The sequence below is a fragment of the Oxyura jamaicensis genome, chromosome 21 (assembly GCF_011077185.1).
Source record: "Oxyura jamaicensis isolate SHBP4307 breed ruddy duck chromosome 21, BPBGC_Ojam_1.0, whole genome shotgun sequence".
In the NCBI taxonomy this organism is placed as follows: Eukaryota; Metazoa; Chordata; class Aves; order Anseriformes; family Anatidae; genus Oxyura; species Oxyura jamaicensis.
The window spans coordinates 7,796,499-7,813,673 of record NC_048913.1 but is presented as its reverse complement, the minus strand read 5'-3'; the positions used below and the strand labels follow the sequence as shown (position 1 = coordinate 7,813,673).

Below are 17,175 nucleotides of genomic sequence, written 5' to 3'. Positions count from 1 at the left end.
CAGCCATCAGGACCAAAGGACGTTAGCAAAGCAAGACTGAAAGGAGAGGCAGTGTATTTTATTAGATCAGTTCTACAGTTAGAACGCGTAGGCATGCTTTCAGGCAAACTCTTTTTTTGGTCTGAAGCAGTTGTGTCAGTATTTGTGAGCTGATCTAATAAAAGATCATTAAAACCTCAGCTCTCAAAAACATTTTTGATTCTTATCCAGCTTTATTACAGATGTGGTTTTCTCTGCTGTGTATCTGTGCTTATAGAAATACTTGTTATTTCGGAGGTGCTGCCACCAAGACCCTGTTCTCATCTCGGAGTGGTGCAGTTCATTGATCTGAATGTAACCAGCACAGGCTTGCTTTTAAGAGTGAAGCACAGATCAGGATATAGGTGATTCTCACGTGCAGAAACATTTCTACTCTGAATTTCATGCCCAGGCAAATTTTAAAACACAGCTTTGGTCCCAAAATGGTTTCATCTACCTGCTAGTTTTCTGTGATTGCTTCCCACTGCTCTGTCTGCTTTTGAGCTGCCTTTGCTCGGTCAGCCATCTGTCTTGCTAACACAGAAGACATTTGTTTGAGGGAAGGTGGCAGTTTTGTGATCCTGAACCAAGACTATTACATTCATATTGCAGAAGACAGGCTTGTGTTGGCATAATTTTATCTTCCATAAGTCATGTTCAGCCTTGAAATGTTTCTGAACTCCGCGTATTTCCATAGTAGTCACCTGTGTAGGACATATTTTAAATTAAATGTGTATGTTGGTGTAAATGGGGATGCATAAAACTTGCATGGTTTGTTAAAAGCATTGGTTTAGATACTGAATATGAATATTATGGTTTAGCAGAGGTTGTCTGTAGGCTTGTGAAGGCTGCAACGCCCTGTTTGTTCTGCTCCACGACGCAGGTCAATCAGCCAAAATTGCCATTGAGAACTCTGGACCCTCGGATATTGCCTCGAGGACCAGACTTCACGCCAGCCTTTGCCGACTTTGGGAGGCAAACCTCCGGTGGAAGAAACGTATCTGGAAGTGTGAGTTTTCCCCAGCTTGCTAACTTAAGAACTGGCCTTGCTGTTGAAGCACTGATGAAGTCCATCCTCACGTTTTGGGGCATTTTCCAATGTTCCGCTGGTTCTGGTTTTGTTGGTCTGAATGCAAAGGGGATATTTCTTGGCTGTCAAAATGTAGGCAAATTAGAAAAACATTGCAGACGTTTTTCGTTGGTATGTATTGGTCTTAAATGTGTTTGATCTCCTCCTTCCCCTTTTCCTGCTTGAGAGGTGTGGAAACGTTTCCATGCTGTGGACCTGGCAATGGCACGTGTGCGAACACACGTAATTCATAGAATGACAAGAGCTTTGTGTCAGCATGTATCTTCACATTAGTCTGCCTCATAGAAAATGCCAATAGAGCAAATAGATTTTACTAACAAACCAAATAATAATTAAAAAGTGGATATTCTTGCTTTCTCTATGCTTCTACTTGTTGCTTTGCTTTGATCACTTTGTTCCTCGTTTTTCTGTCTTTTCGTCTGCTTTCCTTTTACATTCTAGCCTTTGCCCTTTGTCTGGCTTTGCCCAAACTCTATGAATTCTTCCTTTCTGCCTGTGCCATCGCTTGTCCTGGGTGTGCGGATGCCCCCAGCATGGTGCCTGCCGAGAGGCCAGGTCAGCCACAGCTGGGGAGCAGCGGCTGCCTCAGCTAGGTGCAGTCACTTCTCATTCGTCTCTCTAGATTCGTTCAATTTATCTACCTGGATACATCTAATAAAGATCTATTATTTATCTTTCAAATTTGCTGGTTTCAAAGAAGTTTGCTAAATAACCTTGACTTCCAAGTGTGCAGATTCCCAGGAGGCTCGGAGCCAAATGCAGCGATTTCGATGCAGACTTTGAGTTGATGTAATATTTCTGGTTTGAGAGTGGTCTCGTGGCCAGTGCCTCGGTTCTGGGGTGCACGTCTGTGTCTTCGAGTAGCTTCAGTGTCACGGTTTGTCTCAGAGTACGACCCGGTCCTGAAACCTTGATGCTGTTTGAGGTCGACATCGCTTCCTATATTTAGCGACTCCGCAGTGGGCTGCAGGTTGTACTCTGGCGCCTTCTGTCCTTTCATGCGCTGAATGTCTCGAGCCTCTTGGCACCTTGGTAACATCCCTATTGGTCTTTCTCTTTCCACAGGCCTGCAAAGTGCAGAGCAACCCTGGATTGCCTTCCCTGGCTCGGTGCGGTTCCCCAGCATGCCCTCTCTTGGTCTCGCCTCACCCACCATTGAGGAACCTGCCGATAGGGGTAAGCCAAATCCCCCCCTTCTCCCCCATCTTTGCACCTTTTTGTAGAGTTGTCTTTTTCCGTAACGCCCACTGTTGATAAAGAACGACTGGCAGAAAACTTTACAAAAAGGTGCAACATTGTTTAAAAAAAGAAAAAAAAAAAAAAGAAAAAAAAAAAAAAGAAACAAGACTTGCATTGTACCCCTCTAGGCAGTCTTCAGTGGTGGGTGGGACATCACCAGCTGAGGGCATGCTGGGACGTTGGCCTGAGCGGGATCCGCGAGGGGTCTGCACTTTGCAGACCTATGGAAAGGGGGAGAAAAGGTAAGTCCTGCTTACCCCGTTCATTTGGAGCATTCAGCACATAACATACATCTTACATTTGCGCCTTTAAAGAGTAGAGCCTTTCTTTGCATCTTCCTTGAGGAGGGGTGGAAGGTAACCTCATTTAACAAGCCTGCTGTCCTGTGACGTCAGTTGTTATAGGATGAGAGGGTTTTCAGCCCCGAGCAAAATCAGATGTTATCTTCTTGTAAAGCATGGCAAACTCTGCGTGTATGCTCTGTCCACTCGGTCATTCCACCTCTACACAGGCCATGCTCATAAACCATTAAACCCACTGCCTATTCCTTGCCTCTGACATAATGTCAAGCAGCTTAGTGCTAACAAGCTTTCGGCACGTGAAAATCTTTTATTTTGCTTCCTTGGCTTTGTCTTTCCTTCCTTCTTTTCCATTAAATGTGTTGTATGACTTTCTAGAACTAACACACGTCAGCTCCAGCAACACAAGGAGTATCATTACACAGGAAGAAAATGCAGCTGATAAACACGTTCTGATATAGAGAAGTTAGAGAGTTGGGTGACAAGATGCAAACAGAGAAATATGGTTGGAGAGGAGCAGTCCATCCCCGCACCCAGGGCAGGATGTGTCTGCTTTATCCTTCCTGACAGGTGTCTGGGACAGCTCATAACGTCCCTGGTGGTGGAAACTCGAGTCACGGGGTTCTTGTGCTTCCCTGGAAGGCAGTCAGTCGTTCCTGGCATCTAACCTCAATTTCGCTTTCTGCTCTTGAAGGCTGTTCTAGAGGGAGCAGCAGTTCTCTAGTTTTTTGGATGTTTTTAAAACATTACCATGGCTGTATCCGGTATCCAGACCGTGAGGGAGAGCACCAGGTCGTACTTTGCTGCTGTGAGTTTTTGGCTCCTCAGCAGGAGACTTGTCCGTGTCTTTCTGCTTTCCTTTTTTTCCCCTGTTCATCTGGAAGACAGGTAATTCAGATTAATGTAGTAACATCTGGTAAGCACTTCTCCATGCCTTTGGTGGAAAATATTATTTCAGTGCAAGCTGTAGTGCCACAATCACAGGTGTTACAGAACTATTAATATTTTTTGGACTGGGTTATGAAAAGGAGGCCAGGCATGAGCTCAAATACCTCTTTAACTTGTTGCTTTGTAAATTTGGAAAAAAAAATAGCCAGATTTTTCTGTTAAAAGTTTATGATTTGTATATTATTTTATTACACATGCAGAGGAGGCTTCTGTTCACTGCTTTTAAAACCTAATCAAACAACAGCTAGTTTGAACCAAGTTTATTCACACATATTAAAAAAAAAATCTTAAAGGAAGCCTTTGTTTTATTAATGCATTTAAAGGTCTGGTCTCCAAGGCAGTCAGATTTGAGCAAGCCATGAGGACCATCTCCATCTCCCCTGAAACATGCTGATGTTCAGGAGAGGCGTGAATGGTCTCTGCATCCTTCAGTTTTGCAAGGGAAATAAAACCGTTGCTTCAGGGAGGTGTTCTTTGCTCAGAAGGCAAATGCGTGGGCTTTGCGTGGACCCATGCCCCGTGGAAGTGTCGTGCCTCCCTCCGCCTCTCTCTCCTTGTGAGTTACAGCCTGGCCGTGGTTTGAAGGTCCTTCCGACCAGCGTTACCTCTGTGCAAGAGAAATGGGACAGCTGCAGGTTGCCCCTCTTTGGCCTTGCCCCGATGTCCCTGGTGGAAATTAGCCCAAACCTTCTGATTTTCAGGGCACGTGGCCAGCCTGGGCTTTTTGCAGACAAGGAGTCATGTAATGAGGTCGTATGGCTGAAACTGGCCACTTTTCTTTTCCTTTATTGTCTGATATCTCAGCGGGAAGGACGTTTCTTCTTCCCATGGCTGTCCATTTGCAGCGTGGTGTGAACCTGGGCAGCACACGTGGCTGCAAGTTGCATAAAATGGCATTAACGCAGGGGCGATGCTCAGAGGCAGGACTCCACTGCATCGCAGCGGTGTCTGTCGAGGGGTTGTAGGGAGCGACCGATGGCTGTACGGGGACGGTGTCCATCTGGAGGAGGTGTGAAGGCTCCTGCGACTCGCAGGCTCATTGCACGGTTGATTTCTTGGGAGCGATTGACTTGGCCGTTCCGTTACCAACACGGTGTGTGCCCACGGAGGTCCGAGGCTCGTGTCCGTGCGCTCCAGCGGGACCTGAGCGCAGCGTGAGGCAGGTGTCGGGGCAGCGTGCTGACACGCCGCACCACGCGTCCCTGTCCCGTGCTTCGCCTCGGAGTACCAAGCGTGTCCTGGCACGAGATGGTTATCTTCTGGCAGCATTTTGTTCTGTTGCTGTTACCGCGTAATGAAGCCCAAGAGAACTCCAGCAGCGATGGTGATTATGTTCGTTAGCATTCAGCAGCAGCGCACATTCACCCCATCAAAGCCAACCGCTTCAAATTGCGTGTATGAGCCTGGGGAGGGTGGGGCTTTGATTTCAGCTGTGCAAAGTCAGCTTAGGGATGATGTGTGGCATGCGAGGCACCAGCTGAGAGCACTTCGCTCATGTGTTCAGTGGAGCTGTTTGAGTAACTGAGATGGTTTTGCCTCTGATGCTGGCTCGTTCACTCTGTTGAACGAAGCAATGCTTTATCTGGCCCCATCTTTCACGTAGAGGTTGCCTTCTGTCCGCTGAAGAGATTAATTACTTCTGTTAAAAATAACAGGCTTTGATAGTGCAGTTCTATTGCGCTAATTTTTGCATTGAGGTAAGACATTTCTAATAAATTAGTTGAGAAATACGGGCACATAAGTGAAAAATAACCTCAGTACAACATCTGACATGTTCAGTCCTTAATCAGAAGATCCCAGCTGACGAGGTGGGAGTTTGTGGGTGCCTTGTGCCATATCGCTAGCACAGCTGATGAAAAATGCCCTGGTTTCGGGAGATTTTCAGGTCTGACTTAATTAGGAGGAGCAACAGAGCATTGCAGAGAATTGCTTGATGCTGTTTCAAAGTACCAGGTTTCCATTTCTGCTTCTGTGAAGCTGCAGAGAGTTTGACCCATACCTGTCAGGCTTCGTGTTTCCTTAGTGCAGGAGCAGCACTTGATGCTCTGTTGGTGTGTTTTACGTAATTCCCGTCTTAAAACCTCTCTGTTGTTTGAAGCAAGCTGCGGTAAAACCTAGCGTTTTTGCCAGAGCTGCTAATCAACCACTGCCTGATGGCTTGGGATGGCATTTTTGAAATAAACCTGTGAGGATTTAATCCTCAAATACGCCTTTGCAATAATATCTGAGCTGCACAGTTCCTGGCTTTCAGGAGGCTGTTTTGGTCCCTTGGGTTCAGTTCCACAGTGCTTGCGTAGCATTTGGGCATCGCCAAAGTGTGGAAGCAGAGCCCTGAAGGCAGTGGTCATCTCACGTCTGTGTCGGGAAAGGCTGCCTGGGAGAAACGTGTTTGGTGTCTCCACGTTCCCTCTGAGCAACGCGGACCAGCGGGTTGCTTTGGAGGGAGTCCTAAAAGTCCTAGGATGCGTTGGTGATTGTTGATGTTGCCATCAGCGTACGTTGGCTTGTGCCCCTGGAACATTTATCGAGATGTGAGTTTAAAAGGGGATATAACAAGGAATGTTTTTGTCCTAGTTGTTGAATGTTGGACCGAGGAGATCCCAGCCAGGCCAGAGGAGAGAGCCCAGGAAGATTATCACTGTGTGTGTAAAAGAGGATGTCCACCTGAAGAAGGCAGAGAACGCCTGGAAGCCGAGCCTGAAAAGAGAAAACCAAACCGAGGACCCAGAAAATGTCAAAACCCAGGTGAGAGCGTGAGCAAGCACTTCTGAGAGTACAGCGGTCTGTAACAGAAGAAAGGTGATCATTTGCCTTTGCTGTTGTGTAAGACAGTGAAAAAGGGCAATGAATTCCAGTTTGAATTGCAGCTTTCCCCTACCTGGATCTTTTTTTTTGTCTGTTTATTCTTGACCCAGAGTTTAAATGGCAGACCTGTATATTAAGACCGTCTAAATAGGGAACACCAGACAACCTACTACCTCTTCTCCAGAGTTGTTTTTTCTATTGCTGTTTTAGTAGAATATTTCAGTCTCCATTCTAAAGCAAACAACCTCAGACTTCCAGCACAGAACTTGCTTTTCATCCCCTTTTAGACTGCATTTCTGTGCCGAACCTCAGCAGTACTGAGGTTCCTCTGTAAGATTCCCTCGGCTCGTCCTGCCCAACCCAACCACGCTCCCTCTGAAGCCTTCTCTGTCTTTCTCCCCTTCCTTTCCTCTGTGGGGCAGCCTCTCTGGGTGGAGGTATTTGCCTGGTGGTGAAAATTCCAATTTGTAGGATAAGTTGAGGTAGTCTTGAAGGACACTGGAATTCTGTTCCCAGGGCTAACAGCAGCCTTGTTGACCTAATTAGCATCAGGACAGTTTTAAAAAGAATGCCTTAAATATAGAAAAAGGTGATTGCCCCTGGTTGAGAGAGATGATGACCACTCCCATATTAATTTATATTTCATAGCCAAATTGATACCAAGAAGAATATTTCAGTTGGGTGGCAGCATGGCAGCAAGGCTTTGTGCCTCTGTTGTGCTTGAAAAAAAAGTGCTTGGGCATTTCCAAAAATCCGGCCCTGCAACTGTGAACTGTGATCTGTAGCAGCCGGCAGCTGAGTTATGGTTGGAGCCGAACTGTACACAGGTGTGTGGTTGTGTACCTCAGTACCCCAGGCCTACAGGACATCTTCTCTGTCACCTGTAATGCCTAGCTCATTGCTCAAAGCCACCATATGCCTCTTTGATTCGTGCTGAAACTTAAAAGCTATCCTGTCGTTCAGGAGCTGTTCCGCAAGGTACGAAGCATCTTGAACAAGCTGACACCCCAGATGTTCAATCAGCTTATGAAGCAAGTAACAGACCTGACAGTAGATACAGAAGAGAGGCTGAAAGGAGTCATCGACCTGGTCTTTGAGAAGGCAATCGATGAACCGAGCTTCTCCGTGGCGTATGCAAACATGTGCAGATGTCTCGTAACGGTAAGAGCTGTCACAGTTGGACAGGAAGTTCCTCAGGGAAAACGTTCTGCACCTTATCCCCAAGGACTGATTAGCAGTAATATAAACACAGCCAGAGCGGACTTAAAGGGTAGTTTCTGAACATAAATGAAAATAATTTACATCACAGATTTCTTCCTCTACATTCATTGGCCGTGGCAGGCTTTGCTTGAAGTGACGCCTTGTTTGGACTCAGGGGCACCAAGCGCTCTGCTGTGTCTGGTTGCAAGATGCTATGAGTCACAGTTGGAAGTCCAATTTCTTCCTCTCATTTAAAAGGGAAGCCTAAGGTGCAGAGCCAAGCTTTGGGCAGTTAACTTTCAGATGCTGGGTTGGGACAAAACGTCCCCTTCCTCCCGCAGCTGATGATTTGCCATGCCATGCAATGAAGGAGCTTAGCTTCAGGGTCTTCGGTGTGTAATAACGGTGTTTGTAAGCAGTGAGCCTTTTTAAAGGATTCTGTGAATGGAAATGTAATCTGTCTCCAGGCAGAGGTGGTGTCAGCCAAATTTTGAGTGTGACTTTACATATGGAATCTAAAACTCCACTGGAAATCATGACATGCTGCTTAACTGTCATGGCCTTGCAAACTTGCACTGCTGAATATGAAGTACATAATAAAACGTAATGGATAGCTTTTAACAAACCCCACTTGTATGTAGAGTTTAGCTGTATTTCTGCTGATGTTTTTCTTCCTTTTCCTACAGCTGAAAGTGCCCATGGCAGACAAACCTGGGAGCACAGTAAATTTCCGCAAGTTGCTGTTAAACCGCTGCCAGAAGGAATTTGAAAAGGACAAAGCTGACGATGATGTCTTTGAAAAGAAACAGAAAGAACTTGAAGCTGCTACCACTGTAAGTGGTACCCCATAAATTCTCAGAGAGCCCTCTGAAAAGGATCCCTTTTGAAGATGGCAGTCGACTGGGGGGGAATACTGAAGCTGAGTTTCATTCTATCACTTTAGCTGAATGCAATTAAAAATATTTGCCTTGATTAGTGTATTTATAACCTCTTTTTGGTTCTTAGGAGAAAAAGAGCAAACGGGCACCAGTGACTAGGTCTGTAAAACTGGCTCTTTTGAAGAGTTCTGTGCTCTTTGAACATGCTCCTTAGAGCTGTTCTTCTGTTTTACAGCCAGAGGAGAAGACACGGCTCCATGACGAGCTGGAAGAGGCCAAGGACAAAGCCCGACGGAGATCCATTGGGAATATAAAATTCATTGGCGAGCTTTTCAAACTAAAAATGCTGACGGAGGCGATCATGCATGACTGCGTGGTAAAGCTGCTGAAAAACCACGATGAGGAGTCCCTCGAGTGCCTTTGCCGTCTACTAACTACCATTGGCAAGGATCTGGACTTTGAGAAAGCAAAGGTAGGGCAGGATCAGAAATGAGTAATGAGGCTGGCTGGGCAGGGGATGGAAAAATGGGTGTGGAGTGTTTTTATTGGGATTTTATTTTTTCCTTGCAAATTTTTGTACAGCACGAGGAAGTCATCCACTCTTCTGTGGATGTTTCATCACTACCTGGCCTTGCTCCCTCCTCTCAGTCCTTCTCTAACATTCTGTACCATTTTTCAATGGTGTTATCCAATCATTGCATGTTTCCAAGTATTCCATCCAAGCCCATAGTCTAAACGTGCTTGACATATACCCTGTGCTTCGTTTTCCAAACAGATTTACTTCTTATCTGTAGTTTCTAAAACATTAAAGTGGTTTCTTTGCTGCTGAGGGTTTGTGTTACCCAAGAATTCTACCACGGAACATATTATTCCACAGTAAATCCAAAAAAAAAACACCACCTTATTAGCTGCCTTAAGCCCCCACCTGAAACTCGGTGGATGCATTTATTTTGTGTCATCATCTCCAGCTATGCCGGAGTGAAGCAGCTGTTTTGCAACTGCACTGTTCCAGCATCCTCCCGACCAACAAATGTGTGTAACGCAGAGCATTACGCACTCCCTGAGCTTCTACTGGCACAGGCGATCTGCTCCTCCTTCGCAAAAGCCAGGCATGGGATGAAAAAGCATTTGAGGATTTTGCCAGAAATCAGTTGGACTCAGCTCTGGAAACAAACGGAGCTAATTGTTTTCAGCTGCTGGGGCAGGGAGTTCCCTTACAGTGCGCACTGGGTTGCAGGGATCGCGGTGGATCAGTCCTGATCTGCATGGGGCATCCTCAGAGAAACAGTTTCCAAGCCATTTTGTGAAGCGTTGACCAAAACAGCGCAGTTTACCGCTAATCCCCCAGGCTAAATACCCGCATCGTTATGTAGCAGCGCCTGCGTTGTTGATGCAGGTTTGAAAGTGCCAGAAGAGGGATTTAAATCTCCACGTGCTCTGGGAAGAAAACAGGGTTTGACTTCTAAGCAGCAAGTGAGGTCATGTTGGCTAAGTCCTGGGCACTGTTTTCAGTCTTTAGTAGCACAGAAGCAGAGGAAAAGCGAACCTTTTGGAGCGCCGGCCGCTTCCACAACCCTGAGCTGCAGCTCGGCGCAGCCAGGAGCGGTGTGCAGCAAGGAGACGCTTTCAGGTGTCGTGTTGCTGGGTGTGAGAAGGTGCCGGGGTCCTGTCCTTGTGGGCTGTTACTTCTATCAGGACTGAGAGAAAATCCTTTATTTTCTATTAATGATTCACTTCATTATGCATTTGTATTGAAGCTAAAATGTTGTTAAAATTTCTGGAAAATGTCCACTTTAAATATTTTTTCCATCATTCCTAACTTTGGAAACTTTGCTTGCCTAACTGAAACTTTCCAGGGCAAGGCCAGAACTGGTTTTTTTTATGTTTAAGTGTAAAGAAAATGATTGAGCAGGTTCTTTATGGAGGGAGTGGGAAACATTTTATAAAACTGCCCTGAAACTTTTTAAAACAGACGAAGCTGCTTAAAAAAGTCCAAGAGGCTTTTTAGAGCCTGGCAAGTCAAATTTAGACCTAGTGAAGGCTTCTGTAATGATACTACTTTGCATCTTAGGGAAGATTTGTTTTCATTACATCATCACTTTCTGGAAGAAAAGGCGTAAGTACGATGGTATATAATGCTGGTGGGGTTTTGTACTACAGCTGAGCCTGTTAAACAGCCGCTTGCCGACAGGCAGTTTGTCTGCCCCCCTTCTTTTGCCTGACCCCAGCTGAGATGGCTCAGGAGGCAAAGCAACAAAGCAGTGTCTGCAGGGTTAATTTTGTGGCTATTTAGTTCCCTTAGCCAGTTTTTCTTGGGCTGAGATGAGCACGTGTTGCTGGTATGGAAAGGGGGAGCTGGCAGGTAGAGCAGGACTCCTTACTGGTGGCAGCCAGCCAGCAGGTCGGCTTCGTGTGCCACGGAAAAAAAGAACGTCCCTTTCTCTAATGTATGGCAAACTTATTCTGTACATGCAGAGGGTGTAGATAATCTGAGCAATTAAAAATACAGTGGAAGTGTGTGCTGAACGAAGGAGGTCTCTGCAGACTCATGCCTGCACAACCCACACTCAAATCCAACCTGTGGGTGCGTACGAGACCCAAAGCGCCTGCAGGGAGCAGATCTTGGGTCCCCAGCTGTAATACTGAGCCCACAGCCTCCCCACCTCTGGGAGTATGTTCACTGTCTTCAAGATACGCTGACGATGACATTTATCTTGTGTAGCCTCGCATGGACCAGTATTTTAATCAGATGGAGAAGATTGTGAAAGAGAGGAAAACATCTTCAAGGATTCGGTTCATGCTTCAGGACGTAATAGACCTAAGGCTGGTAGGTACCGACTCCAGTAATAACAGAGCATGTTCCCTTGCACGTCTAGGCTGGAAGAACACTGACACAAGATCAGGGATTATGGAAGTTACAGCAACAGTGGAATGTTAGGGGGAGATCTGTGCCCTTTATCATCCCAGAAGCCTGGCTGTTCAATAAGGAGCAGCCTTTTTCCATTTTTTTTAATTATTTGTTATTAAGTTGTTAGGTGAAATACTCTAAACGTTGGGTGTTTCAGTTCATCTTATTGTTAGACACACACCCACACCAGCTTCTGGTACACTGGTCCGGCCCCACTACAGCAGACGTGCCTGAGCCCTGTTCCCACGACAGGCTTTGGATGTTCTTCCCCCACGGCAGCCCCTCTGCTCCCACCTGCAGTCATACTGCCTAGCTGTCGTCGTTCCTGTGCACTGCCACGGGGTTAGACCTGGGGTCTCACTGAAGGGCATCTGTACGCCGGCTGAAGACGTGGCTGCAGCTTGCACAAGCTTTCCCAAATAGCTGTAGTTTCACCCTTATAGGTGCTGATAGGCACGGCTTTAGCAGTGCTGGCCTCAAGACAGCACTTGACTGAAGCCATGAGTGGGTTTTACTCTTACCTCAGATGGCTGTTCTGGGGTTTTGTACAGACAGAAGTCACTGTTTCAACTACAGGGTATGCAAAGATAACTATTTTAAAAGTTGTATTGAAGTTGTAGCAAGATCAAGAGGTGCTCTGGTTAGTTTGGGGGATAGATGGATCTGTGCAGTGTGTGGCTGAGTAGACAACATCAAGCAGTAGAAATGTTTTGCAGGGACACATCTCCACCTCTCTGCAGGATTCTCGTCTTAGCCATCACGATCCCTGGAGTGACAAAGCACCATCTCCAGATCAAATGCAGTCACTTCATTATTCTCAGAGTTTTGTGTTTTTCCTCAAGCTTGGAGGAAGGGTTCCAATGAGCACTGTCAATAATAAACAGAGTGAGAGTAACAGCAGCCTCCCTCCAGCCCATCTCTTCCTTGACCTAGGAAGACTGGAAAGCTGGAAATGTGCTAGTGGTGCTGCAGTAACCACGTCAGTAACATCGCCCAGCTCCACAAAGCTTCCTCCAGTCCCTCTGAGAGCCACCCTAACATGTCACAAGGGTGGCAGGGTTAGGCCTTGTTCACCGTGCTCGGAATACCCCGTTTCCAATGCTCCGCTCCCAGCAGTATCGCTGAGCACGTTTGTTTTTCTCCTAGTGTAACTGGGTCTCGCGGAGAGCAGACCAAGGCCCAAAGACCATTGAGCAGATTCATAAAGAAGCCAAGATTGAAGAGCAAGAAGAACAGAGGAAGGTCCAACAACTCATGACCAAAGAGAAGAGGAGACCGGGTAAAGTAAACGCCAAGTTGGCTGCTCGTTTCGCTCATTTCAAATCCATTGGCCATAGTCAGAATCCCACGTAAACGTATGTTTTTTCCTAAGTGTAATGAGCAAAGGAATTTGGGGCCTTATGGTAGAGGCTGGAAGAGGAACAATCTTACTCTGGATTGGCTGTGTGGGGTTTTTTTTTGGACAAATACCTTGGTAGAAATAAACATCACAGGCCAGTAGTGCTTGAGTTTTGTATTTGTGCAAACCACATTTGATTTTGTGACAGGCTGCCAGAAATCTGTTGTAACAGGTTACTTTACTACACAGGAGTCAGATTTGCCATCCATTCTTACGTACAGCAGCATCTGATTTCAAGAGAGTAACATCTGATATCCAGAGTAACCGTATTGTCTTTTAAGGAGTTAACTCTGTGTGAGAAAACGTTCTAGCATTACCTTCAACTGCTACTGGCCCTTGAAGTTGACGCTTACCCGGAGGTCAATTTGAAGTGACAGGTGCTTCTCAGAGGCAGAGGGCCAAACCAGCAAATCTTCTTGGTTCCTGAGGCATGGTAGTCCCTTGTGCTGGCTTAAAGAGTGCTCCTTGCTTTGTCCAGCCACAGCAAGGCACTGTTTTGCAGCATGAATGATCAGAACAGCGTCTTCCCTTCCAAAAAGGCTGGAAACAATTTTGTGAAAGTATAAAGTAGCTTAAAACAAAGTGCAACTAGGATGAAGTTAAAATATCCATGCCCTCTTCTTTTTCTCCTTGTGTTGAACTTGGAGTCTCCCAGGGTCCTGCTGGGGACGAGCTGAAGGTGGTTGTGTTTGTTGTCTGGCAGGTGTCCAGCGGGTCGATGAAGGCGGTTGGAACACTGTGCAGGGGGCAAAGAACAGCAGAGTGCTGGACCCCACCAAGTTCCTTAAAATCACCAAGGTAGGTGCCAGCACAGGACTCGTTCAGAGCAACAAGATGCCAGGATCTTACCTGATTGCATCTGTCCATCTAGGAGAGTCTGTTACAGTGTTCACAGGTCAAAATTTGTGATTTGGGGGAATTTTAGATACCTAGAGTTAGTACTGTGCATAAAAAGTGCACAAAGGAAAACTCCATTGCCTTCTAGATGTTTCTGTTCTGGTTGTTCTAAGGGACAGCAGTGCACATACACTTGCCTAGGTTTGTAGTGTCCTTTTTGTGACACAGAAGTTCTCTAAGTTGAAAAAGTGCATTTTATCAAATGATGAAAAGAGAATGCAAGTTGGGTAACTGATGCTGATGCAGCACATCAAAGGACTTACAGCCAGGTGTTTGACATTCCTGTAAGAACCCTTTGCCTCAAATACTTAAAACCCATTCTGATGCTGCTTAGTAGGAAGGATTCCACGTGCAATTTGAAAACAACATGTTCATATCATATCACAGATAGATTCCTTTGTTAATGGTCTTCAGAACAGCAGTGGGGTTTTTCACCAGGGAGAACTCAGTCTGACATACATCAGGGTGATTCCCAGACATTCCTGTGTCCCAGTTAATGTCACTCTCCCTGAATTTTACTCTCAGTGCCCGGATGTTCAGAGAGCTGTAAAGTCAAACCTGGACAGACTGCAGCCTTTCTGCAGATCAGGCTCAGTTTGTTCCTTGTGAAAGTCATAAAACAGACTCCAGAACTTAATTATCAAGAGGGATTCAGTCTGCTTTTGTCTGGGCTTACAGCTCATCTGGGAAAAGTCCTTCTACTCCGTTTAGTGCAATTACAGTACAAATAGGCCTAGCTCCACAACAGCAGCATTACTGGGAGGTGAGAGTAGCTCGTACAAAGAGATCTGCAGGGTCACAACCTCCTGGTCAATAAATTCGCCTACTGAGCATTGTAAAATCAATGTTCTCTTCTTGTCAAGAGGCTACTTTTCCCTCCAAGTTTGCAGCCTATTGTTGTTCTTTGCCCTCTAAATTCTGTTTGTTACTGTGCAGATTTCCCCCAAAGCCATGACTGGTAGGTGGAGTGGACACCACAGGACCGTTTTACTCACCACAAACAAGCTGAAAGTCTTCCGAGTACTGATACACTGCACTTTTTCCTCCTTAGTGAGCTTCATAGTTCCTAATAAAATAAAGATCCTGGTCATTATAAATGTCTTTCATTGACACTTAGGAAGAGGCTGTTTGTAACGACCTTTGTTGGTCGCATTCTCTGTCTTTGGCTAGAGTTCAGTCTTCCAAAAATGCATTAAAGTGTATTTTGGTATTCACATGATGGGTATCGTAGCCCATTTGTAAACAAGATGCAAGATTTTCCCTTGTAACCACATGTCCTGATGTGTTTTACAGCCCACAATAGATGAGAAGATTCAGCTTGTGCCTAAAGCCCAGTTGGGCAGCTGGGGAAAAGGCAGCAGTGGTGGAGCAAAGGCAAGCGAGATGGGTAAGTCAGGACAAGTTCTCGCCCTCTGCTTTTCTACCAGCTGTCCTTGCCAGGAGTGGATTTGGGTGGGAATGCTCACAGATGCATTTTCTACATCACACCGTACTGCAGTGGTAACACAACAGCAAACCCTCAGTAGGACCATCCGTTGTTGGAGGTGAGGTTCAGCTGTGCTCTTAGCTCAGAAAAGAAAAACAGAAGGTGCAGTCAGGATAGATGTTGAATGGTTGCTGGTTTGGGGTGTTTTTTAAGTAATCAGATGCACAAGGCTCCACCACCACCAATTAGCTCCAAGCAGATGTATCCTCCTGCTTTGCCTCCAAAGTGAGACCTGGCCTGTGGCTCACCAGGATGGGAAGTGGGGGGGGGGGGGGCCCCCCCCCCCCGGCAGGAGAAGGAGAAGGCGGGGAAGTATTTTTTCCCAAAAGATTTTTTCATCTTGACACAGCCAGCAGGTGAATCATTACAGTAATCCAGCCCCAGAAGAAAAACAGCATTCATATGGAACGCTGGCATTACCGTGAATCTGCTACGTTACAGGGATATCTGTGCTTGTGACTGCCTGGCAAGGAGGGGTGAAGTGGAGCAGGACCAGAGGACCAGCCCCTTCCCATGCGTTCTCTCCCCATCGCTCTGGAAACAGCCATTGTTTAGATGATTTTGTGATGCTGAGGTGTCAGCAGCTACTGACCTTCTTGTCCCTTTTCCTTGTGTTGTCTTTACAATCTCCCAGACTCTTTACGACCAAGTGCCACTAGTTTGAACAGATTTTCTGCGCTGCAGCCTCCAGTCTCATCTGTATCTGCCTCATCTGCATCCTCAGAATTAGATTCTCGCAGGGCCTTAACTAGGTAAGGTTCGGTCCCTTCGGCTGTCTGTACACTTGCGCTTTTCACTTGCTGCTCTAGTTGCTCGTAGAATGCAGAAAGAAGAGAATTTTCTTGAGTTTCCAGGAATGGCTGGGTCATTTTTCCCTCTGTGTACTTTGAATTAACTTAAAACACATGAATCTTTTATACTATCATAGGAGAGACAGGCGGTATTAATTTTTAAAGCAGTTACAGTGAATGTTTTAGTTTCCATTTCTCAGCCCCCCTTTATCTAAAGGGTATACTTATTAATAGTTTATAACGTGTTCAAAACTGTTCGGATAAAATGTAATAAATAGGCGTGAAGGTTGAACTCAGTGGTGATAAATTAAGCCAGGCCATTTGTTTTGTTTATCCAGAAAACATGCCTAAAACCGTGCACAAATTTAGCGAGGCGCTTGGATTTCTGTGGCTGTCCCTGACCCCTGCCCATTAGCTGTGAGCCCACGCACCCACATCGTGCGATGCATACATAAGGCTGCGCAGTCCTCTCACATGCCCCGATTTCACCAGGCCTTCAGCCACTCCAGCTTGTGGCATGAAACATATTAAACCTTAATAATTTAGTAACTCAAGACATGCTTTGTAAATGTACAGTTCACTTAGAATGTCACTAGTTCTTCCTTCCAGTGCTCGCCAGCTGCCATACTGTTTTGTCAGCCCATCGCTCTGAAGTTTTCCTCAAGCTTATTCATTTCTGTTTAACCTAAAACTCTGGCTTACCTAGAGATTAGTCCATTTGGGTAACATTTTGCACATCTGACTCATTGACACGTTAATTAATAGGACAGGTCCTTGTCACCTGCTGCTGAGAGCCTTCAATATTCTGAAGATATTTTTCAATAAATGAGTAAAAATACACCGCTCAGAGTATTTCACAGTAAATCAGTGCTTTTACATCATAAATGTCACCATTCTACATTTAAAACGGGTTCTATAAGGACTTCTTTGCTTTTCCACGTATTCTCTAGGAAGCATTGTCTCTGCCTGTCTGCTCTGAATATTTGTTCTGTTTGTGCATCTCTGAGACCTGAGTCAATTTTGATTATATTCTGTGTAGCAACAGCTGTAAAAAGTAGAGACGACACTCCTGCTAGATAGCTGCTGTTGTTTGGTTGGTTTTTGGTGTGTTTTTTTTTTTTTCCTGCAAATACTAGAAAGCTGTCCGGTATCTTTTCTAACACCAGAATTGCGAGCAGGGGTTACTCCTACTGTAAATGCCTGTGGTTTTGTTCTGC

The 17,175-nt window shown here is 45.8% G+C and overlaps 1 protein-coding gene across 14 annotated transcripts in view; it reads left to right on the top strand.

The window, feature by feature from the left end:
• The window catches only part of EIF4G3 (eukaryotic translation initiation factor 4 gamma 3), a 129,788-nt gene that overhangs the window by 97,407 nt on the left and 15,206 nt on the right, over positions 1–17,175 (top strand). For 13 of the 14 annotated variants that reach the window (XM_035344958.1, XM_035344972.1, XM_035344971.1 and 10 more), the window contains 11 exons: positions 902–1,027; positions 2,174–2,284; positions 6,169–6,339; positions 7,363–7,560; positions 8,286–8,432; positions 8,713–8,949; positions 11,200–11,304; positions 12,532–12,664; positions 13,488–13,582; positions 14,975–15,068; positions 15,802–15,919. In XM_035344958.1, the coding sequence (XP_035200849.1) occupies positions 902–1,027; positions 2,174–2,284; positions 6,169–6,339; positions 7,363–7,560; positions 8,286–8,432; positions 8,713–8,949; positions 11,200–11,304; positions 12,532–12,664; positions 13,488–13,582; positions 14,975–15,068; positions 15,802–15,919 (1,535 nt within the window). The remainder of the gene's footprint in view (positions 1–901; positions 1,028–2,173; positions 2,285–6,168; positions 6,340–7,362; positions 7,561–8,285; positions 8,433–8,712; positions 8,950–11,199; positions 11,305–12,531; positions 12,665–13,487; positions 13,583–14,974; positions 15,069–15,801; positions 15,920–17,175) is intronic. The other variant, XM_035344961.1, reaches the window with a different exon arrangement.